The 25,289-nt window shown below is 41.3% G+C and overlaps 2 protein-coding genes across 2 annotated transcripts in view; both read left to right on the top strand. All coding sequences in view use genetic code 11, as the record gives it.

Moving 5' to 3' along the window:
* Positions 1-1,800: 1,800 nt before the first annotated feature.
* EGR_04024 (hypothetical protein) lies at positions 1,801-21,870 on the top strand (the record flags this gene model as incomplete). Its single annotated transcript, XM_024493273.1, has 8 exons — positions 1,801-2,322; positions 11,384-11,917; positions 12,950-13,108; positions 14,856-15,026; positions 17,606-17,791; positions 18,456-18,638; positions 18,874-19,071; positions 21,736-21,870. The coding sequence occupies 8 exons, from the start codon at positions 1,801-1,803 to the stop codon at positions 21,868-21,870; spliced, it is 2,088 nt and encodes a 695-aa protein (XP_024352372.1).
* Positions 21,871-22,945: 1,075 nt separating this feature from the next.
* The window catches only part of EGR_04023 (Chromodomain-helicase-DNA-binding protein), a gene marked incomplete at both ends in the record, with an annotated part of 31,427 nt that continues 29,083 nt past the window's right edge, over positions 22,946-25,289 (top strand). Inside the window, 8 exons of the mRNA XM_024493272.1 lie at positions 22,946-23,236; positions 23,275-23,314; positions 23,351-23,546; positions 23,589-23,691; positions 23,734-23,844; positions 23,881-24,124; positions 24,412-24,567; positions 24,904-25,059. Of these exons, the coding sequence (XP_024352371.1) occupies positions 22,946-23,236; positions 23,275-23,314; positions 23,351-23,546; positions 23,589-23,691; positions 23,734-23,844; positions 23,881-24,124; positions 24,412-24,567; positions 24,904-25,059 (1,297 nt within the window). The remainder of the gene's footprint in view (positions 23,237-23,274; positions 23,315-23,350; positions 23,547-23,588; positions 23,692-23,733; positions 23,845-23,880; positions 24,125-24,411; positions 24,568-24,903; positions 25,060-25,289) is intronic.

Genomic DNA, 25,289 nt, shown 5'->3' with positions numbered 1-25,289 from the left:
TAAAACCATAGGTGTTTTATAGGGTCAAAGTTCTATCAATCTCAAATGACATTTATGAGACCAAATTATGAAAGCAAAATACGTCGAGAGCAATATAGCAACTTAAGTCCTTCTAAAATCCCACCAGAATGGGTGACTGAATTATTACTGGCCCAGAAGAGGGCTTGGAGTCCATGGGCATACCCGCAACATGCGTAGACTGAAAAGCCCATGTAGTTGTTTTTACGGTAAAGTAAATACTAAATCTCTTTAGTAACTCCAGTTCTAACTAAAATTGGTACTTACAATTTGTTTGGGAGGGATTTGACTAACACGTAGTTGGTGCTCATTGTCAGTTTGATATAAACATTTTAATAACTGTATAGTTAATTATCACTGTCCAAAAAGTGGGGGAAATTTTTTTGCTAAGAGCATTTTCACCTAGCCAGATTGACAAGATGTCCTTGACCAACTTACCGATGACCCTTTCAAGGGCGCTTCAGAAGCTTTAAATTAGGAGAATTGCAACATGAAATTGTTGATAAATCATTTTAGAAGTGGGTCTCTCTCATTTGATAAAACTGAAGGTATTAAATAACGCTTGGGATTTTTTATATAATTACGTATCTCTTTCTGCTTGGATCACCTCCACAAAATTAGCATTTCTTAGTTCAAGAAGGGAGGAATTGTTGGTTAAATAATTTAATAACATCGTGAATACATTTGCAGATTAAGACTGCAATGAACAGGAGAAATGAACCGCTGGTAAGACCTGTTATTGCGCCTTACTTATCCCACTGCGTTTGTGACCATCACGCCTTTGAGTTTGTGTTGTCTCATTCCCCATTTATATCCTAAATGGTGACGAAGCCCTCCTTTACTTTCTGAAACATAAAATGCCATTTCTTCCTATTAAAAAGAGGAAGTCGACTTGTTTATGTTGGGTGAATCTTGGTCGGTCAGGGGAGTGCCACCTGACTTGCTGATTATTCTGTGGGTGGTGTCAGACATGCATCTGCACTTTTGATTTGTTCCAAATGAAAAAAAAATGTGTGTTTTACATTCTTTCTAACAATATTTGTGTATTGCACTTCATTTATGCATGTTTTGACTTGGCAATGGGTTTAAAACAGTCATTTGTCATTTTAACTTGTCAAAACAGTTTCTTCTTTGTCAATTGCCGCCTATCATAGACTCATCGTTAGTATCTTCCCTCCCCCACATTCGAGCATTTCTCGCATTCAGCATGATCCATCTGTCCAGCCGCTGCGTGTGCCGTTAATATTGCATGTCCTGTTTGACGCCTACTCCCAACCGGAATTTACATCAAATTGTGTTTTTGATACCTAAAACCTATAGACCATTTTAAAATTCCTTAAAATATTTGGCACTGAGTTAATCTTAAAGATCATATGGATGACCTTCAAACTAACTATTCGTATTTTATTTTAATCAGAGTTGGTGTGAGTAGATTTTGAACACTTCGTGAACTTTGAGATAGCTGAAGTCTTCCAGATTTCCAGTCACTACTTATATTGTGTCCCCCGCACAAACAAACTCCGTAGAGACTCCTCAATCTTACTCAGTAATGCTCAGAGAGCCATAACAACTAAGCTTACTAAAAATATCGTTGTTTATTTCTCCAAAGATTAAAGATCTCGACGAGAGAGAGATTTCCCCCTGATTATCTGATTAGCCTACCATGCAGCTATTTGCAGCACAGAGGCGCTCAAGGCCACACGCACCATTCCGACACCGCCATTGGCCAGTGCGTCACTGGAGCTCATGCAAGTAGGAGCTGTTATAGCATTTATTTTCAATATGGGGAATGAAAAGATACGGTCAAAGATAACTGGTGCAAATAAGCCACGACCACGTGACATTGATTTGAATCCTCAACCCTTCATCCAAAGTCATAGACGCCGAGTCGTTCCACAACCTGAGATCCACAGGCTTCCACAGATAGAGCGCACTCAATCGTGGGAATGGAAGGAGGCGCAAAGAGAAAGACCGTCGAGAGAAAGCCTTTACAGGGGTCTTCCCGAAGTTGTAACCCTTTCAACTTCCTATTTTGGCAAAAATGATTCGATTAAGCCTCGCAGATCGTTGAAATCTCCCCAACCAATAGCGCTTCACAAAAAACCTTTTTATCCAGCTGGTGTGGTGCATTCACAAATCGGAGAGGAGAATAGGCCGCAGGTTGCTGTTGCCAGGTTGGCTTATCGACTGCCTGAGACGAGACAGGTTATGAGGGCTCGAACCCTCTCAGAGCCTTCTAGAACACCGAATTTCCATGTCGATAACTCAAACCAGCACATTTATAGGCGAGGCTCTCTTCCCCCTGTAAGACTTTCTTTTGGATTTTGGTTTCCTCCCTGACCATCGTTAATATGGTTTTTTTAATTAAGACCCTGAGTATACGGATGAAAGCTGTTTTAAAAGGGCAATGCTTAAAGTGCTCTTGCGTAAAACCAAGTCAACACTATGTTGCAGGGTTCAGAGCCACGGTAGTTTGGGCATAAACATTGCTAGTAGTACTTTTCTTATGTGATTTTCTACCTGTTTATTTACGCACTTTAAAGTGGCTATTTGTACTTTCTGGTCAAGAATTGGTAAAACAATATCAGTTTTTTTTTTCACTCAAATTTGGTTACTTTCCTGTGAAACTGTCTAGCCAATAGGCAAAGAAGCCAATAAATCGCGGGGCTCACTTTCCACAAGTGGTTTCTTTATTTAACTTGGTGTTGGAATCATGACAAGACCGTAATTGATTTTGGACAGTACACGGGCGGGTGCCTTTTTCTAGAAGTGCTTTTCAATGCCGGTAAACAAGCCATACTTCCACTCACAGTCGTTGCCCTGCCTAGTCATCGGTGGAGGTGGCGTTTCGCGTTCCCATTAAGGACAAAAAGTAATAATGTGTTCCACTGTGCACAAGGCGTCGCATTCCGGCGGGTGGTCAAAAACTGGTGACTCATCTGACAACCGTCTCTCCCAATGCACATACTTTTACATGCACTAGCTTTTTTAGATGAAAATGTCCAACTTACCTACTCGATATTCTATCAAACATGAAGTAGGATAAACAGGTGGTTGGTTTGTTTCGAATGGCACTCAACTCTCAAGTGATAGATTTAGATCTTGTAAGGAAAACCCTTAAACATTTTGGCTTCACTCGATCGTTCTAAATATTTCAAGAATGTTTGAATATCAACCATCTCAGATCATATTCTTAGGGATGGGGGGTGCTTATCAAAATAACTGCTTTGTGCACATTTCTGGTAGTTTTTTTATCCAATTTCGTCAGCGATTTTAGAAGACATTGTTCCACAATGCATTACACTCATTTAATCAAAGGCCTCGATCGGACTGCCTCCTCGACCAATGGAATCACACTAATCTTCGCATAATTATCCAATCAGACGGCGAGGAGAGGAATAACTTTGGCTATTATAAAACATTCCAAATTTTGCATGATTTTTACCGTAAATTGATAGATGCCTTTATAGGGGATATACCTTTTTGACTTCTCGCTATTTCAGCTTATACGACGGCCACGTATCGCCCTTCTAAGTCATGTAATTCTTCTCGTTGTCAACTTGTCGTGCACTTATTATTAATTATGCCTAAAGTAGATCTCTTATTTCAATCTTCTAGTCTCCACGACGACGAGAGTTTAGTTACCTTCTAAATAAAGTAAATTCAATGTTTGTTTGCTTGGCTGTTGTCACCCTGTCAATTGTCGCAGCCATAGAACTTTCACTAAGCCCTTTCTGTTTTCACTTTTTAGAAAACCAAGTCAACTGCTGTATCTTCAGGTAGGAGTGATTTGACTACCCCTAACCCTTTACTAATCTATCCTCCTCTGCTTGATCTTGACTTTTTGCTGACCACAAATGATTTAATCATGGCAAAGGGATGTAGGCGGGTCGATGCTAATGTTCGCATGTAATTGCGGTCACAGATGGCCTGTTGAATGACAAAGTAGAAGCAGAAGATCCACCTGAATGCCTTTATTTAGAATAAATTGCATGGAACTGATTGCTTTTCTGCTGCATGAAGTGCATGCTATTACTTCTTATCCTAGGTACACCTGTCAAACCAATGAAATCTGAGTCTTGTCGTCTAATCAGTGGAGAGAGTCCCACTTCAGTAGTTATTTTGAAACCAGCATGGGCATCTTTCGTCACTCCGTTCCCACCGGTAGGTATTTGTCGATAAAAACTGATTTATTCGCTTACGCCAACTTAAAAGCGGGATAGACAATAGCGAGCGCAGTGACCAATCACAAGCAGGCAATTTATCGATCAGTGATACACGTGCATGTGCGGTCGTGGGCGGGTGGGTTAAAACGGCGGACTCGCACAGGTGTTTGTAATTGGCTTCGCCCACAGATATTGTGCAGATGATGCGCAGAAATGCCATAAAAACGGGTACAGTGGCCCAAAATTAGATTTGTAATGCCTTTTCGACCCTTTGTTTTACGAGAGAAAATTTCTTAGGTTAGATAACCATTGGTGAGGTTTGAACAATTGATTGCAGTGTTTTGTATCTCCTTGATTCATTCCCTAAATTGAAAGAATAATACTAGGGTTAAAAATGCATTTCCGACGTGCAGAAGGGCTGAGCACTATTGGTATGGACGGGAGGCTCTGCCTTCTAGTGGAATTGCAAAGACTGAGTCTTACGCGCCTTCGTAACTAAACTGAAGTGTTAAGCAAATGATCAAAGGAGTACACAGTGCCCCTCTCCTTTTGAGTTTCGTCCCCTTCGGCTCCCCTTAGTCGACCCCTTAGGTTTGCCATCACGGCGCGGCCCATGCTGTAAGGGAATCGCCCACAAACCAGCCTTGCCAGTCATTGAATTTAAGTGGGGCTGAGAAGATAGTTGATTGCAGCGTCACTGATCTCTCCTGGCAGTTCTGCCAAATCCGGACCTCTGCTCTGTTTCGAAACAGCATTAGGGGAAAGAAAAATGTGCTGCTCATCACTGGTCATCGGAAAACTAGCCTAAAAGCAGTCATTTAATAATGGACGGTGTATGAAACAGTTTTGTGGAAATAAGGTTTCACGCTTGCTCCTCCCTACCACTGTGTTCTCACTTTGGTGCTATCCATCCGTATCTATCTATCCGGGCTCTATCCATCCATCAGAGAGATGGAGGAGGTGGGGGTACCGAGTGATCACTTAATTGACATCTTCATGCTTATACCGTAGACAGCTCCGTAACAAACTTTCCCGGTGGCTCACTACTAGTGGCTCTTCATTTGCAATTAACATTTTTGAGGAACATGGGACCGGAGTAGACGCAGGAGGTAGACGCCACTTTCAGTCCTTATGTTAGGGGTCATCACAGATTCTCCCACACGTTGTACATGCCCTTTTTCCGTTGCGTTGAGGTTTGGCATTCAAAATTGGAAACCGGAGTAGTTGTCCGGATAAGATCGGGTTCGCTCGCCGCTGCCATCAGTGTAGCGCCCTGAGACCTCCCTGAAGTCAAACGAAGCTATGATACCAGCGCAGAATATGTACTACCGACGTACAGAAGGGCTGAGGGCTATCGGCATGTGGAACTACAATCGAAAACATTTGTTTCGGAAGTAATGTAATAAAATGGACCTATTATTCACCATATGGCTTGGGGTTTTAGAGAAAGCTGAAAAATGACTGGCTAGTCCAACTTTAGAGGTGTTTCTCACTCCGTTTGTATTTTTCCTACCTAAGGTACAAGAAAAGTGCTGCAAATGTGGACAATTAGTGAGATTCTCGGATCGCATTGAACTCCTGGGAAAAGTATTTCATGAATCCTGCTTTCGGTGTGCAGTTTGCAACCGTCCACTATCGTGAGTTCTCCCCGTGTTGTGTCGATACTTTATATACTTTAAACGCATTTAGAGCGAAGAAATTTTTTCCAACATTTTAAGCGGTTCATGAAGTATAAACCCTCTTTTGTCTATGCATTGTCAGGTTTAATAAAGGTAGTTTTTATAGTAAAAGGTCAATTTTACGTTCTTTTAATAGATTGAGCCTCTCCTGTTAAAATAAAAATATTTAACTTTCTTTTTAGAAATTCTGAAGCCATTTTTCACTCGAATGCGTGGAATTGCGAAGCTCACGCCTCATCCTATCCTCGCTTATACGCCTCTTAGATAAAAATGTCACCAAAAGCATGCTTTCTTTTCCTACCTTCTTGCTATCTGTTCTCTGCACGTGATTGATTGAAGCTGAGGTTATATTTTAAACGAAAAGCGTTAACTTTTAGGCAAAGACTCGGTCTCTTCGAAAGTCGGTAAGTTGCATGAGCGGTCTACTACGCAAGGATTGGGCAAAAAACTTTTTCTTAAGCTTAATGTAGAAGCATCCTAATTTCTTCCTAGTGCTTTGTAAATGGGAAGCTAAAAGGCCTTTGTGCTCATGCACACATGCGGTAATTAACTAGTAGTCTAAGATAGACTGAGTTTCAGTGTAAAAGGTATCAATCATTTTAAATGACATATTCAAAACTAGCTTTAAAATCCAGAAAAGATCCTTCATAAAAATGGCCAGAAAATCAGGAATGACATGTTTGGGCTGTAAACAGCACCATTTACAAAGCCTATCCTACTCCAGACTTTATGTTTTAGGCAAAAAAATGCGAGAAATTTTCAGCCTCTGCAGCTTTGGGTTGGAGCCGGCCAGATTTCGAACTAAAACAACAGCTGCTTATTTCTTTCTCATGTGTTTTAGAATGAGTAGGGGAATTACCAATAAATATGGCATGTTCTATGCCAAATTATAACAAATAAATTAAGGTGTACAATTTGCAGGCAAAACAATCAGACTGACTTCTTATTGGTTGAATTCAGTGTTTAGGCCTTTGATTGGCTGATAGCCAAGCGTGACCTTGCCTCGGCAATTTCGCACCAATCAACGTGCGCAGGTACGAACGGACAAATAATTGATAGCGCCAACCGCCTGGAAAAGACCCTAAAAAAATACCACGATATGTGCTTGCATTCCATTGGCAAGAAGTTATTTTTGTGCTGCCATTCCTCTCCAATGTAGCCCGTGGTCCTGTCCTTTAAGTGATTGAAAGTTGGCACTGAACGTTTGGGCCAATTTGTGTACAGTTTTCACATTAGCGGAAAAAAATACCTCATTTGTAAATGCGTTGAGCAAAAAAGACACTCCTTAGGAATTTTTACCATAAGAATCAGTCATTAATGCTCGACTACGTGTCGCAGTCATCCTAAAGCACACAAAACCAAAAGTCAGACTGCACTGGTAGTTAGAAATGCACCTGATTTCATTTCTCCATCTCATGGGATCTGGAGTGGAACAAAGCTGCAAAATTGACATTAAAGCAGTTGACCTCTTGACCCACAGTCGTATAAACTGATTTTAAATGAAAAATCGACCATACTCTTCTGTGCTCCCTCTAAATCTTAATTGATAAGGATTTATTTGCAATGAACCGCTTCAAGTTTGGCATGAAATTCAGTTGATTTGTCTTGACACTGACTGATTGTCCAGACGTTACTAACAGCGTATACCTGTATACCCTATAAAGGAGGCACGGTCAAATTTGGCCTCGTAGATGAGGTTACTATTCGTAGATCACCTATTTTCAGGCCGAGTCATAAGTGAACAAAAATTTTTTATTTGTAACTATAATAAACCCATTTGCAAAGTCTTCACAACAAACAGACGGTCTCGTATTTTTCACTGCGTGAAGACAACTGCCACATCTAGCATGTCAAATTCTTATCTGATGCTCAGTGATGCTGTGCGACATCTTTGAGGCGAGAAACATGCATCTCCATGCCATTAACGACTAAGAAAGAATTTAATTGAGGCCATGGGTAAATAAGTTGTAACATTTATCGTAATTTTTGAAGGTGATTTGGGATTTTTTGTTTTAATGGTCTTAATAGGTCTTAATTAATCCTGACATTTCTTTCATAGAAAATGTCGCTTCTGTTGAACTGCCGAGTTGATTCTGATAAGCCTCACATCTTATCCTCGATTACTTTGAAATTTACAGGAAAATCAGGTACTTTTTTGCCAAGTTTGTAATAAAAATTGGAACAACAAAAAAAATTGTAGGCATAACCAGGCTTATAACATATCATCCTTTTCCTTAATAGCATAATCAAACTGCAAATTCCACCTTTATCCGACACTTGTTGTCCGTAAATGACAAGAAGACAGCCAATCTATGCCAGCTGCGTCGCTACCCACTTCTACTTCTTAATTGTCCGTTCTGTCTAGCATATGATCATGTGATTGGCCAAGGGCGATGTCACAAAAAGGTGACAAAAACTTTGAAATTGGTTAAATATAGGCAAAAGAATGTGGAGGATAAAAATGGAGTACACCTTCCTTCACATCCTTAAGTGCTGTTCATTTTGTGCACAAGTTGCGTGAGTACCTAGGAGCTAATTGTCCCCTCACCAAAGGAAGCTATAAAAATAACAGTTGGCAGATCTTTAGCTCATCGTCCCTATAAAGTGTGCCCCTTCCACGACTTTTTCCTGCTCCTAGTTGATGCTGATGTAGGCGAACTGACCTGCAGTTGGCAACGTCAATCCTCATCATCAAGATGAGTGCATTGTATCCACCCTGGAGGTGATTTACCATCCATCAACATTTCTGGACGATGGGTTCTGCTACTGTATGCTGTACCTTCACTAGATGCCGCACAAGAACTGTTGGAATAGTCGTATATAACTTCTAGCAAGTTCAGCCAACATTTTGTAAATATGAGGACTTGAAGTAAGAGAAAGATGGCAGAAGCCGCAAGCAATGGCACCGTATTGACAGACTGACGCGGTGTCAATGCCTTGCAAAGCGCATAATAAAAAAGTGGCTTGGAATGCAAGAAGTCAGTGTGGCGAGCCACGTGAGCATTTCGGTCCTCCAGTGTAAAGCGAATACACACCGGGAAGTAATGATGCATACAGTACCACTAAAAAATTTTAGTATCTGACTCAAAACACAAATCTTTCATGTTTTAGAGACCCCTCACTTGACTAAGGTGGTGTTTCGTAAGGAAAGGGAAAAGTTGTGTACCACTTTAGCAGAAGTCAAATTCACCCTCGAAGTCGAATTGGCCCCTACAAAAACTTCAAACAGATTTGCATCTGAAGTGGCTTTTCAATGTCTTTGCTTAAAATTTGATGAATTTGCAGAAATTCATTAACCAGATGTCAGTAGTGAAATAGAAATTGTCTGGTAGAGGATCCATCAAGGAAAAGGTGTTGACTGAATCATCACTGTCAAATTAAGACTCCATCCCGTTGTGACCAGTATGATACCTTCTTCGTTAGAATCCCTCGAAATACAACACACTTTATCATTTATCTACTTATTGGTGTGGGGATTTGGAAAGACTCCATCTTGCAACTGTGTTGAATGGTGGTGATTGCCCCAGCCTGGATTAAGCAGAGGAGCTGATGAACTGTCTACAGAGATGACATGTCCGACGTCTAATGACATTCCAATGATTTAAGAACCCACCTATTCAACCAGTTCATTAAAACTAACGTCGCTTCTATAAGTTAGTGCTCGCAGTCATCAACATTGTTTTCACAAAGCAGGCTGCCTCCCTAATCGACTCAAGACTTCTTAGGTCTAATGATAATATTTTATCCTCTGGAAGGCAACATGCCTGTTAAAAACATTTAATTTTTTGCATTTTTATATGCTCACCTGCTTTTGATTGACAGGTGTACACATGCCCTGGTGATATTGTACAATTGCGCGCTCGAGTCATTGCGTCGAGAAATGAAAAATACAGAATTTTTTGCAGGAGAGAAAACCCGAGAAAGCATCCTTTTCCATCAACTTTTAATTCGACTTGTCCGCGATAAATCAAATTGCTGGTGCACACGTACCTTTGAGACGCAGCCCTTCCAGACATCAAGGTATTGAACGTACTTTCAGCACCTCATCTCTTAAAAAGTAATGCCTCATTGATGAAATCTTGTAATACCTCAGGGCTGTTTCCTTTAAAAACTAAGTGAGTGGACGAATGCTGTTAGCCGCCAAATTGCCTTATTTTGATGCCGCCTTTCAAAGATTTCTCCTGGTTTTGGCATACCCATTCATGTTCATGTCCAATCGTAAAGGTCTTCCAGTTGGAATCAGCCTATGATAGCTCACTTTTTGTACTAAAATAAGGCATGATTATCAGACTATTAATGCGATAAATTTTAGGTGCTTACACACCCTCGGTCATCCATTTTACTTTCTTGAATAAATTATTGCCCAAACCTGGTCCGTAGACATCCGTCTTTTGGAAATAGGACTTCATCCAATCAACTTGAGTTGAAGGAACTTCACGAATATCGTCTCCTTGTTCACCTAAATCTCCTTTATCAACAAGTCCACTAAATTCACCTGAAAATTTCTTTAATACAAATCAATCCCTCATCAAGTATCGTTTGACATCTAGAAAATCCTCTTCATTTTACCAGCACAGACTGTCAATGATAGACCTGTTATCATTCATAAGTTTTGCTTATGCTGGCGTTGCTCTTTTACAGTCTGCCATTTCAATTGCGTCAACAGATTTGTTAATTTATCTGCCTGAATTGTTTTTGTAACAGTTGGACAGCGTTTCCTTTCAGCCGATTTGGACTCTCCGTTGACAGGTCAACTTGCATGCGCATACGCCTAATGTAGCGTCCAGGGTCTATTCCTGAGGTCAGAGGAAGTCATGGGAGCATGACGAATGAGTAATGTGCAGAAGTGCTGAGGTTATTGGTATGACCTGTAAGTACAGTGGCGGAGCCTCAAAGTGCTCGCATAACTGAAACTGAGGGCTTACTTGGGCATCGGCCCCCAGAAAAGAGCCCGCACTTTAAGATACCACTTCGGCCTGCATTCCCTTTTCAAACAAGAGTCATGTTGTTTAAATACAGACCCAGCATTGAACTCTATGACACCGATCCGCACTGGAGGGTTAAGCCTCCATAAATGCTCACTTTTTCTCGCCCTCTGTGTACAGGCAATCGATTTTGCCTGACAAATGCTTTCACTTAACGCCACTTTATGACAAGGTCGTTTGGTAAATGCTTCAGTGCCAATTTTCCCCCAACTACGCAAATTTTTCACCTTGCAAGAAACACATCTTAAAAAGTTGTGCAAACACTCGTGTTTTGAAATAACAAATACAAGCCAAAAAACCGTGGATGAACTACTGACCTTTACAAATTCATGGCAGTGTTTACCCTCCCCTGTTTCATCCTCATAGGTGTCTGGCTGTCAAAACTTATGCCGCGTGCCAAAAACCCACCTAATCATCTTCGCTAAGGGGTTAAATAATCCAAAACATCTTCCTTGAGGAACAAAGTATAAGGAAAAATAAGTTTAGGTAGTAAATATTTCAGCTTGCAATCCATATTTGTAATTTACTCTTGAAGAAGTGTCTTAACCTTCAACTCTGTACTTTTACAGGAAATACCGTAGACGATGACAAAAAGAAGGCTCCAAAGGAATCCGAGGCCCTGAAAGCGGCCAAAGAGGTGACTAAGGTGAGTCAGAACGTCGCCGATGCCGCCTCCGTGGCTGGGGGTTCTGGCGCACGCGCCTCCGACATCCGCAACCGCTTTGAAAGGGGCGAGAATTTTCAGGAGGCTGACAAATCAAAGGAGGTACGTAAACGCAAGACAAAGCTGAAGTACGCCGGTGTGGGAAGCATGAAGGATAAGTTTATGCAAGAGGCAGCACGTGCGGTGAATGGATCGCAGGATGGACAACCACGCAAGTTGAAGGAAATCACACCGCCCAGGGAGGGTGTCGCTGTGGGCGTGTTGGAGAGTCAACCGACAGCGAGACCGGAAGGTGTGGAGGGCGCAGACACCGGGGAGAGCACAGTGACGGACTACATTGGCATTGGAAAGAAGACAAAGGATATGCGAGAGAGATTCAAACGGCTTGAGCAGACTGGCGGCGTGGTGAGTGATCAAAAAGTATCAGGAATTGGGGGTCACAACAAATTCTCACCTGAATTGCCAAGCTAGTATTTCCTTATCAGTATGTTTGCTCAGTAAAACATTTTTAGTATCCCTACTCAATGGTGAGTACCATTTTAAGTTCCAATAAAGCTTTCAAGAGTTTCAGACCAGAAGAGTTATATGATGATGTAACCGAGGGAATTTTGCAACTCTTCACTTCTGATTGTGTTGAAGGGGCGGAGTTGCTGAAACACCCAAAGACGCATTTGACCGATATAAGCACGTTGTTATTACTTTTTACCTCAAAATGAAAACACTCGAGAAGTATTATTAACATTTTTTGCCTTAAGCATGAAGATCCCGTTAACACCTGAAAAGGCATTTGGCAGCTAAGAGGATGTGGATGATTATCACATTTAAAGTTGTTCCACCTTGCTATTTTGACAGCTATATTAGAACACATCGTTGCATTTCGCGGACATCTATGCCGCCTGTTTTTTGGCCTATTATGACTTAAAGCACCTGTTTAGACATTCGAATGGCACCCATTTTTGCGTAGTAGAGTAAGAATTAAAGAAATTAGTGCTTGAATCGCCTAAAACAAATGTTCGGAGGCAGAATTATCATACCGTCAAATTGCTTTGTCATCTTTTTTTTTTAAAAATACAGCTGGTCCTCAGGTGCGTTAACTATTAAGACATGGCAGTTCCCGAATGGCATCATGCCTTGCACCAGTCGGTACACAATTGCGGTTCTATTAGGAAATCAAATTGACATTCCTGCAGGATTGGATGGTTAAGAAATGCTTGTAAAGAGGAGGAAGAAAGGCGGAAGAAGTGAAGCTCCTGTGGGAAGTACCCCAAACCTAATTGCCACATTAACCCCAGACAGCCCTCCAAATCGCATTAGTCAGGCCCAGGCGCACAAAATTTTTTAAATCCCATGACTAAATTTAAATGCCCTTTTTCGGCCACTGATGCAAAGCTTCCCTTCTTGGAATTTTGTCTTCTCAGTTTCTGATTTTCACTGCAGGTAGAGGAAGAAAATGGGGAGAAAAAACCCGTAGAATCCGAGGAGCTCCGTCAAGTTGCAACCGAGGCTACTCGCTCTGCAAAAGCGCGGTGGAAGGACATTGAATCGGGCAAAGTGGAGACAAAGATAGAAAAGACAAAGATCGATCTGGGCAACAGCGTGAGTTGTGTCCGCAATTCTGATTGGCTATTGGTTTTGCCTCGTTCTTCCTCATTCGATGGATGGAAAAATGCAGATAGGTAAGGAAAAGCAGAACCCGAGTAAGGAGGAGATGAGAAGAAGTCAGCTGATGGTATAGGTTTAAGAACCTAGCTAATAAGGCAAAAAATGTAGCGAGCCTTTCGTGGGTAGCTTAAGCCTAATGAATCTGACCTTAAAGTACTCCCTTCTTATTCTCTCGGCATTGTAGCAATCTTGGAAGCATGTACATTCGGATCGAAATCGGTCACCACAGTCCAGAGGGTTTATAATTCTGATATGATGCAAATTGTTAAGCAGCCTGCTTTTTGTTGAATGTCACATGTATGTGATATACGGGATCACGTGGGAACTAGAAGCATCAAATTATCACATTTGCGTAACTTGTTTGACAAATGTTCTTCGTTTAAATGAGATTGTCTCCTTTTGCAGCGAATGTTGGATTTAAATCTCCCCTCAAATCTAGTCATTATTACTGGTAGGCCTTCTGTATTCGCTTAAATCATTACGCTTCTGCTTTTGCAAGTCAAGTCCTGGGCTCATTCTTTACCACTTGCTAGCATAGCTCTGGCCAGGCGGTCATGCAGATCGCTTCACGTCCGCCTATTTTTGGACCTTAGTCCCAAACTGGACACATTCTGGTCAGACTTTCTGCCTTTCTGATCCCATTCGCAAACTCGTTTCAGAGTCGTCTTCATTCCATAATGATGACTGATACAAATAACAAGGATAGAGTTAATTGGATGGCATGTCCAGTCACGATCAACCTATTCTATCTAGGGAAATGTGAAGGCAGGGCAATTCTCTAAAGGTCCATCGGAGATTTAATCACACTTTACTTTGCTTCGGGAAGATTTAGTAAGCTGGAGCGGTTATCATTGAACAAGAGTGTCAATTTACGCAATTCCCCAAAGAGTATAATTTTACTCCACTTTTTAAATTACTATGCTATACCATACATAAAGGTTAAAACAGGCTACAATACATCAATGAATAAAGGCAGGTAAAATTAATCTCTTTGCCGGCTGCCGAATAATGGGAACTAACGTTTTACTTCATAGCTAATGGCTATGCCATTTATTCTTTTCATTTCATTTTTTGTACTTTAATCAAATTGAATGCTTATTAGAGATTACATTGTTTATGAATCAAGTGGTTCCAATTTTTTCGGTAATTTTTGTTTATCAAAAGATGGAAAAAAAACTAGTATAACAGATAAGATGCAGAGCATCTTTTGTTTGACCAGATTAAAGTGAGAAATTCACAGGTGCGTTTTTTGCATCCTGCATCGGTTGTGATAGTGCGTCCGACCCTCGTATGCACACATCGTGGTGTCGGCGATGCTGATAAGCCTGCAGCGTCCAGCTCTGATTTGTTATCCAAATCTCCCAAACTTCAAGTCCCATCCTCATGTGGAGCTTATGTTTCGACTCGCTGCTGAAAGGAATTCCATATTTCCATTCATTGCTTTCTTTTTTTCAAGGAGCTCTCTTCAAATTGCACGAGAGAGAAATTTTTGATTTCATGTCTCACTGCATGTCGATGCTGCCAATAACGCTCTTACGTTGATTGGTTACTGTGTCTCTGCCTTCTCCTTTCTTTCTCCTTTGATTAGTCCATTGGATGTATTGACCAATCAAAACTCGCCTTAATATGACTACAGAAAAATTCGTTTGTAACACAATCTTTATTTATTTCTTTTGTGTAGTCTCAAGGTGGAGTCTACGAGAATGAGCCAGATAGTCTGCTGGACATTGCGCGGAGTGAAGAGAGGGATGACGCAGCCCATCTAGTTGTTACCACAAGTGCGGCTGAGAGGAAAAATGCCTTCCTCAAGAAGGCCACTGAGGAGAGCAAAGTTAAGCGTCTCGATCCTAAGGTTGGCCTTTTTGAAAGATTATGTTATAAATTTTGGGGTCCTAAACTTGTCCTTTTTCAACACTTAATGAATAAAATGTTTTAACAAAGGTGAATTGGATAGGGGGTCAAAGTATTTTGCGCTCGAATATCAAACGATGTATGTGATTCTATCGAAAAGTACATCCCTTTTGTACTACAAGCTGTTTACACAGCATTTGGTAGTTCGTGATTGCAATTCACATAATCTGATACATTAAGAGAAAGTTGCACTAGTGCTTCCTTTCAATTACATTCCAATATGTCAGTTTTAAAGAGTGACGAAAATGTCACTTTGCTTCGCAGAGATTCCAAAAACAGTCTCTGTGAAATATTGGGGATGGTATAGACCTCCAAGATTGTTGATGTGTATACAGCAGTACTCGATGGACAAGACAGGAATGGGACCACCTTCCCACTTCTTACTAGCTGTGTCCGTTTCTCCAAAAGAAAACGTTTTCGTGTACACATCCCACTGACACCACATCTATACAGTACAAGAACGGATTTTTAAGGGTGAAGCGTTGAGCAGCTCTGAAGCGTAAGGTTTTGGGTGAGTGGATCAGCTGCAAACAGCCATCGACATTTACGTCTGTTTAACAATCACTGGAATCTAAAAGCTATTTTTACTGTACATCGGTTGGTCGGTCGTTTAGTCAGGTAGTCGGTTAGCAGTCTACATTGCATGATTTTCAAGCATCTACACTACGTAAAATTTACTTCGAAAAAGCAACTTAAGGGGTGAATTTTTTTTTGACGGCGACTACTTGCTAATTTATTTTTACAATGAGCGACTCGAAAATTAATAACCTTGTATGAAAGCTATGCAATACCAGGTGGCCTGTGATTAATTTACATAGACCTGTAAGGTTCAGGGTGTTTTTTCTATGCATGCATTAATAAACATGGATAAAAATGTCCTTCAATCACCCAATTATGTGCTTTGTGGTATTGTTTTGACACTGCATGAAATCCTGGGTCATATCCACAAAGCAAATATGACTCTGTATTTTATGCTTTACGAACCACCTTTACACAAATTCCAAAGGTGCAGAAACATTTTGCAGAACTTTTTGCATTTAGGGAAAGTGGAACCTGCAATAGCAGAACACAGTGCCCATTTGTGATGGTGAATCATTGAAGGCGGGTGATGTGCTGTTGTAAAATTACACGGCTTAGCGGCAGCAACTGGGCCTCACTAGGTTAGACCCACGACGAGGGTGGAATACGAAATTCATCTTGCATAGAAGCAGTCGTGACAGCATCAGTGAAACAAACATCAGATTCAGTCTAATGTCATGTGCACTGGAGCATATTTTACCAAATGTAAGAGCTCAAAATGTCACGTATTGTGGACTGTTTGCTGATCGACCGACCGACGTCCAATGACTAATGACTTTTGTAGTCCATCGTTGTTAAGCAAACGAAAATGTCATTGTTTATTTGCAAACGATCCACCCACCAACCCCTCTAACCTTCGATGCTGCTCAACACCTCATCACCTGAAATCTGTGCTTGCGCTGTGTGCATGTGATGGACTTGGAGAATCGTTAGTTCACCACGTGATGTTTACCTGCTGCAGACCAACACTCGCTGATTTCCAGCCGAGATCTGGACACTCGATAGTGCTAGGATTTGTGCAAGAATAGGAGCAGACAGGGCTGATAAACCTGTTTTTACAGGCTAATGCGATATCACATGTTGCGTAAGAGATCGTACCTTACTTTGGAATAGCAGTGAAGTGCGTAGCTCCTACCTCATGTTCACCTCATCCATCTCATTTTCCTAGCGATATTGCTCCAAGTGATGATTCCTGGAATAAGATAGGTTGAGGTTATTCGCAGCTTCTAGAGTCAGAATGCTTGTTTCACTGGTACAGGGCGATAGATTACTCGTGGTACTTTCAGTAAAGCCTTCTGAAGGTGTCCAATTCCTCTTAAAATACAAAATGCATGATCACATCTAGGACTCAGGTAGGTAAACAGTTTAAAACTACTTCCTGACGAATAAAAATTACTTAGCATATATCTATTCTTGCTCTGAAATTCTACGTTGATTGAGGCTTTGAAGGATAATTAATTCATAAATCTCTTTGACAAATAAGTACTGTTATCAGATGAGAACGAGCAGTTCCAGTTTACTTTTACTTAAGTGCGTGCTCTTAAACCAAAAATAGTTCAACAGTTAATCAGTTAGCCTTTCCTAAAAATTTATTCGCTGTGAGGTTTGTCAAGTTAAGACGGAAGTTAGAATAATACTTTTGGATGAATGAACATTTCTAAACTGCATGATAGAAAAGCTAGCCACCGGTTTTTTTCCGTAGCGTTTGTCAAATCGTAGAATCCAATATCTTAATCGGGATGTTAGTCTGATAAACGTGGAAAGCTGCAGAATCTTTTCAGGTGAAGGATTAGCTGATGAATAAAAATAACCCATTTTCGAGTTACGTGCATTTATTTAAGTAATGCGGCCAGTTCTAGACTCCCTTTTGCCGAATGGGCGCCTCAAACTTAGGCCGCTTTCAAAGCAGAAGCAAATTAGGCGTTTTTTTTGCACCTTTAGGCCGAATTGCAAGAACTGGCGAGTAGAGAGAGGAATTCGATCTACGAGAGCACACCAGCAGCCCGGCCAGAGGACGTAGTCACAGCAGACTCCGGTGTAGATGACTACCTGAATCTCTCAGGTGCGAAATCCATTCGGGAGAAGTTCCAGGACCCCAGTAAACTACAGCGTGAAGTGAAGAAAACAGTGAGTTCTGCTGCTACAAGAGCCATTATGCCATCCTCAGTTGCATGTGTGTTCAGGTCAACTGGAACTTTTGAGGTCATCCAATAATTAACCCCAATTAATGATCCCATCTCAGCATTAAATAATGTCTAAAAAGGCCTCATAGACAAAGATTTATTAGTGTGGTTTAGTTATCCTAATGCATCCTGTTTCACCTTCCCTGCCTTGATGCCCAGCTTGAGGTAATTATTTACAAACTTGACTGTTTGTAAGTGATTATGTTCATTATTTCCATGGGATGACTAGTCTTTGGTGTGATTCCGGGACGAATGTTGTGTTTATCAGGTGTCCAGAACCAGTCAAACGTTTTGCGAATTAAGTGATTGCAGAGATGGCCGCTTTAGACCGCAAACCATTACAGTCAAGATCATCATTGACAAACGTCAGGTCATACTTGAAACGTTGACACTACGTAGTAGTGAGAGAATATATAAGATTCAAGCCTTTACTGGCTAGAGGGTTCATACATATGCTCATTAACGCTTTTTTCTACCACCTTGGTTAGCAGCTTAAGAATTGGTCTGTTACTGCCCTCCCATGGCTGTGAAATTATAAGTCCCGTTTTGACTTGAACGCACCTGTTTTACCCCTGCTCTTTTTCTTACTTTCCTCTTATCCGCATTAGACGATTGAGCTTCGAGGAGAAGGTGGAGTTTACGAGAATGAGCCCCGGCAGCGCGATGATGTCATTCGAAGTGGTGACGTGGATGATACACCTACTCCTGGAGATGTGAAATGGGCTTCCGCGGCTAAAGAACGCTTCATGAAGGACGCTGAGGAGCGAGCAAAAGCGGTGAAGCGAAATGAGGTGAGTTAACCGTAGCCAGAGGAAGGATGAACTATTCACTAGTGGTAGTTAGCAGAGTAGTTGAGATGTGCCTTTGTGGCAGTTTAGAGCCCTTGAACTGACATTTGCGGTTGGTGAACTCTAACTGCATAAAAGACACCTAGGTAGATCCGAAATGAAGGGAATAATTGATGAAGGAATTAAAAAGATTTATGGAGAGTAACCATTACCCGCATTTTTTTCAATGTCCCTGTAGAAAATTGTCTTGGTGGAGGGCGCGGTGGGACCGACAGTGTTCGAGAGTCAACCCACCAATTCTGCTGCAGACGCGAAGGCGGATCAGGATGAAGATGAGCAGTTGGTGGGCGCATTTGCCTCCAACGCCAAACAGCGCTTTCTCGAGAGGCAGAAGGAGGCCGAAGAGGCTGGCAAAAAGAAGGCCACTCCAGGCATGGTGAGTCAACTCCATCATCGTCTTGTTGTGCTGTTCCGTTTTCTCCTACAGTTGTCGTAAGGCCTACGAAACAAGAGGGAGCAGTGGCATCAACGTACAGAAGGACTGGGGGACTAGCAGCATAGGTACCGCATAGGCAGAAATTTATACCACCTATCTGGATAAATCACAGTGTGTAAGGTAGTTCGGTGTCGAGTCTCCAGGTAATGGCAATTAATTGATAATAATTTTCTTCTGGCTATTTCAGAAGTACTTTTACAGCCCTTTTTTATTCGTTAGAGTATGGCGACAGTTTGATAGGTCTCAAAATGGAGGTTATGGTCCATAGTAGACGAAATTTGGTAAACTCAAATGCCCCACTTCTAATGACGTCTTTACGGAATCTACAGAGAAGGGAAGGCAAAGTTGTTGTCCCACCGAAGTTGATGCCCTAATTCTGCCACCACTATCATGTCTGAGGTCATGCAAATAGGTTTTGAGGTGTAGGAGTTTGAAAGTATCTTCACCAAAAACTTACCAAAGAGCGGAATAACTGGTAGCACAGGCACCTGTGAGTTACTCTCTGGGTTTCAACGCTTAAACAATCGAGGTTTTTTCATAATTGGTGTTGGTCCCACACCTATAATTCCCTGCTGTTCCAGAAAAAAACTTTAGAAAGCAAACCTTTTATTTTAATTTTAACCAATTTTCTAGGATTAAGTTGTACCTCATTTTTCCTTCAGCAGCGTAGGTCACTTGTCAGAGTCCACATTGCTGTAAACACGTATTAGCTGTAAGCGTTATGGAACCCTCAACCTCTCATAACATTTTTCATAAAACCATAAGGGTCATTTATCAAGATGGAGGAAAGTGCATTCCTGGTTCCATTTCTGCCAACCTTTGAGAAGTCAAAATATCAAAGCATTCGGTGGGTGACGTTGAGTTCCACGTCTTCTGTCCAGTTGTCGAATTCCTCTAAAAGACACCAAATCAAATTTGTACGAATAGGCAGAATGGCTAGAGAAAATGAGATATTTTAGCAGTATAAGTGACGGACTTCTGCACAAAATAATCGGAATATTTTTCAAAAACGTCACTTTTACAAGCATCTAATAAATGCACCATCAGCAGTATTCAATATTCCCCATATTTCATATTCGTGGCTAGAAAAGAATGACTAGAGGAAGATATCTTGTAGTGTACAATGTTGGGACTCACAAATAACCAAAGTTTCATTAACGATTACGGTTTGCCGCCCTTTTGGGACTCTACAACGTCTGTCCAGTCACGGGGTTCGTCCAGTCCGACCCCTCGTCGCCTTGAAAGGTACATTCAAACAAACAACTTCTAAAATTACTACGCCCAGCATTTACCGAAGGAAAACCTTTATTTTTGTAGCTATCTCGGTAAGCAAAATGTTTCGTCGAATTCCTAGGCATTTTACGGAGAGACTTGGTTTTTTACAATTCACTGAATTTTACATGTTTTCTCTGCCCATTTCCACCATTTATCTACGGAAATGTCTGCTATACTGCGATCGCATAAAATTTTACTATTATGAACAAACTTACCTATTCAAAGTCATAGGTCAAATTGCTTTTAGGTAGAGGGGACGGCATAAATTACCCGCATTATTTATTGGCTCTCCTTATCCATCAACTACCTTTGTTAAGCGAAGCAACACGTCAAACCTTGTTCTGGCACTTTTAAGATGATCAATAGAAATGAACAAAAAACGAATGGCATAGTTATTGCGCCTGTAAATAAATAAATGAATAGATTTGGTGGGCATTTTTATGGAAATGTCTGCGAAAATGTGCTGTAGCACTTTCAATCCGCCCTGGAGTAGTGACAAGCCATAGCAGGATGCAGAAAGATTTGTTGCTAAAGTGTGCAAAATTCGGACTTACAACCATGCCACCAAGTGGGAATAAAAACAGGAATAGTGGGGGTGAATATGAGCAATTATGCATATGAGTAGATTTTAAGTTACTATTGAACCATTTACTGAATTCGCCCCATTTCTTACTGTTGTTTTGTGGATAATGCCTTTATTTCGTGAAGAGGATGTTGTCATTTCTGTTACATCTTGATCAAATATGTATATCATGCAGTGCTATCACCAAGAAACTTATCTAATTTCTACATAGCCAACTAAAAACGCAGTTAAAAAAGGTGGCAAGCAATACGTTTTGATAAGATTTGTGGAATAGAGGCTTTCACTTTTGATAAAATTTATGCCCTTTGCCATCTTTCGTTGTACTTCCAGAGCCCAATAATTATTTTGCAACAAGTATTGCGACCCACGAGTCTTTCCTTAACTCGTAAGAAGTCATAGTAGCATGGCAGAAAATGGATTGCCGAAGTAGAGAAGTGTTGAGGGTTACTGGCCTGGCCACCGTGCGGATGTACAATGTACGGGAACTTAAGTGCCCGCGCAATCAAACCAAGAGTTAAGCAGAATTATAAAAACTTCTTTACAAGCAAGAAATGAGTTCGTCCAAATATGAGTATAACCTGTTTTCGGTCGAGCGAATAACATTAATTTCGATGTTGATTATCTAACTCAATGTCACCTCACAGTAAAAGGCCATATTCATATTTTAAAATTACAAAAATGATGACATGAAAACTAATATCGGTACTGATGCTTTGATTCCTTCTACTTACTTCAATCTTTAATAGATCGACATTTGGAGTGAAATGCCAAAAGAAAGTGGCGTATTTGAGAACGTGCCTGCTGCACGCAAGGAGGGTATCATTGTCTCCGGCATGCACTCAGACGATGAGGAGGAGGATGAAGAGGATGAAGAAGACTAAAACGTCCAGTCCCATCCTCTGTGTATATGCAAGTGCGTGCGGATGCGTGTTCAGGCATGGTAGCATTGCTCGTATCGGAAGAAAGTGCGCTGCTCTTATTTTCGCCAGCCAGATATGAGCTACTTTCCCACAGATGAGGCTTCCCTTATTTCCTCTTTTTGACACTTTCTCTCTTTTTCTTTGTCTGCCTGTGTTTCATTGTGTCATGGAGTTTCTGTCAAAGTGAGTCAAGAGAAGTGACAGCTTTGCCTTTTATATCCCAAGTAGGGCTGCGAGTTGCTTTCGTGGTGGTGTAACGCTCGGAATTGAGGGCCTTTGGTGTAGGCAACTGTAGCAGCCCCAGACTTCCCTGAAGACGAAAGAAGACAATACTTGGGTAGAATATATATTTAACACAGGAAAGGTATTTGGGCTATTAGCATGGCTTTAAGGCCACCCCACCCAGAGAGGTACAAGAAGGCTAATTCAAAGTACAAAGTGGCGCCTCACCAATATCGAGGGATAAACCACCATCTTATTGCACAACTTAATAGTAAACACCATTGAATTGCAGTGATAAGCCAATTCCTTTGCGGACGCAAAGGGTTAGGACTGTTTTCATTGCAATTATTTATAAACTCAGAAGCATTCAGTTTACAATTTATGTTAACCTTGTAAAAAGCTCATATAAAGCTAACTTGCTATACGTTTAAGGGCAAAATTATTAAAATTCGGTATTACGCAATGTTAACAGAATTAGATCCTATTTTGTTAGAATTAGGGTTACATCTGGATTCTGTTTTATAAGTGTTGGGGCTGTCATTAATAATGCTGGTGACCTTGAACGAAGTAATTCAACGTGTGTGAAGCAGTGAGCTTTCTGAGCGTGGGGTGTGAAATAACCTTGGGTAGATTACGGAAACATGTCATGACTTCAGGGGCCTGTATTATTATGATGGGCTGTGAAATAATGCAGTTTTTTCACTAGTTGAAAACTTGGGGCCGTATTGTGTAGGAAACGTCCGAGACCATTTAATTGCAGAATAGCTATGTGGACGACGATTAACCGCCTACTTGTTTCCATCCTAGCTCAACTATGCTTGTCCAACACAAGTCTTATAAACCAGGGGATTTGATTTGGTCGGAAGAGGCTCTCGTTTGTGCACTTCATGTTGACTCAAGCCCACAATACTGTGCATACTGTTTGCTTTCAGTCAGTCAGCAACCACTCTTACGCTGTTCCAGATGTAAACACGTTTTCTACTGTAGCAGAATCTGTCAGAAATCCCATTGGTGCTCACACAAGCAGGAGTGTGCTTGCATTGTCTCTAGTGGTGCTTTTCCCGGTGCCACTATCAGACTTCTCTTCAACATTATCGTTTCTAAGGTGAGATAATCCCTAGTGTGCCATCAACTTCTCTTTAGGTTTATAAGAATTATCCGTTTTTTGAATTGCTTGTCTCTCGTAAGTCCAACCTACTTAGCCTCTATGTATCCCTAGATGTTGAGGAGTTAAACGCCAACGATGAGACCAGACTAATGATGGAACAAGCTTACGCCATGCTAATGGTGTTTTCGAACCAAAACATAAGTATTTCTAAATCATGTTTTTTCCGTCTTTTCGGGAGAGTTAAAATAAACGCCTTCCATTTAACAAGTGAGTGTGGAGATGAGATTGGTGTCGCCTTGTTCGAGAGGTTCGTATTTCTGCCCTTTTATTCCTAAAATCGGATTTGCAGATCTTCCAAACTGGACCACTCCTGTTTGCCCAATGCGGATTTCGCTTTCGTTGGGAAACGGATAAAAGTCATTGCAACTGACGAGATACTTGATGCATCGCAGGTTAGTCCCACCTCAGCCATAAGCCGTCTGCCTTTCCTACAGATACGAATATCTTATGTAGACCTTTTGATGTCGATGAAAAGACGTCAAGAAGAACTCTTCAATGGGTACCTTTTCCACTGCAATTGTCCTCGCTGTTCTGACCTTGAACAGGTAGGGGATTTCGAAACCAGATTGGACTTGTGATAGGACTTCGACACTCGAATTCCTCCGTGCTGTGGGCGGCGTATGAGAGGTTTAAAGGCCGATGCATTAGAGCATCAGGAGCCTGTTTCCTGGCCATCGGAGGCGAATGCTTTTCTGCCTAACCTGGCCAAGTACTCAACCGTTGCGCCAGAGGAGGTCTACGTCTGTGGGAAGTGTCACAGATGTTACAGCGCCGCCGTCTTTGATGCCTTGGAGTGTCGGTGTTATGAGATTAACACACTTAAAGGTATTGATTTTTGGAATTTAGCTTAAATTAAGCATGCGTTAATGGGTTGCGGTCGGTCTTATTTGTCATTAAACAAATGAAAGACTGTTCAGGAAACCCTGATTCTTTTCACACATTCTTCCAAAAAGTGTGGATGTGGGAAGAGAAATTTGTCAGATCTTGGTGCGCCGTACGATAAATTCTGTTCGACAAACTCACTGATTGATAGTTTAGTGAATAAGTGTGCACTTGTACTAGAAAAAAAATAGAGGCACACTTCTATGACCCAATCTCGGTTTCCTTTACAGACGCCGTCGGGCTCTACAGAGCTTGTGCTGCAGCTGCTAACACGGGTAACAATGAATACCTGCATCTTGTTTACAATCACCAAGGTAGCCTTCCCCTTCTGCGTCTCTGCCGTACCATGGTAATGACCTACAGGGTGGACGAAGACAATTTGAATGGTATGTTATAAGGCATATGAATCTAGAAGCAATTTTTTGCCGAAACGCGGAAGAGTTCCTGGATTGGTAACTTAGAATTGAGGTAAACATAGGCTTGTGCCTTTAGAATGGAGGTTGGAATGTGGACTCCAGAGACCTCCGTTCTATTTTGAGTTTCATTCTTAATGGTCCCTGTGATGGAAAGTGAAATCAACTGTTAGGCGTGAATAAAAATCGAGCAAAAATTCAATACACTTCAGTGAACATCATATTACGAGCATGTTTATTGGGTTTCTTTGGATATTTTTATGTGTGAACACGAACATCGTTGTGATCATAACCGGATGCTCCATGAAGACAGGGACTGCAGAGCAGGAGTCTTTACTGTCGACGACCTGCGTGATCGGGTGTTCACTATTTGCGCAACTATCTTTTCCAATGGCCCTGACCTTAACGTGAATATTAGTATATCTATACTGTATCCCCCAAGTCATATTGATGAGTCAGGAGAAAGTCAGCGAATGTGTGAATTTAGGAGTCCTTTTAAATATTTGGAAATGAGGTGCGAAACATCTGAGTTTTTAAAGCGTCGCGAATAGGTATTCAATTTATTACGTCCGGCTATCCTCAACGTGGTGTCAGTTTTTCCAAATCTGTCAACGATTTTTGGAGTCTGACGGTTGTTTTACGCAAGTACTAAAGGCTAGTGGTGTAGGCCATATTAACAATGTTTTATGTCACCG

Source organism: Echinococcus granulosus, assembly GCF_000524195.1.
Source record: "Echinococcus granulosus chromosome Unknown EG_S00023, whole genome shotgun sequence".
NCBI classification, from domain to species: domain Eukaryota; kingdom Metazoa; phylum Platyhelminthes; class Cestoda; order Cyclophyllidea; family Taeniidae; genus Echinococcus; species Echinococcus granulosus.
This window is presented reverse-complemented; position numbering and strand designations above follow the sequence as displayed.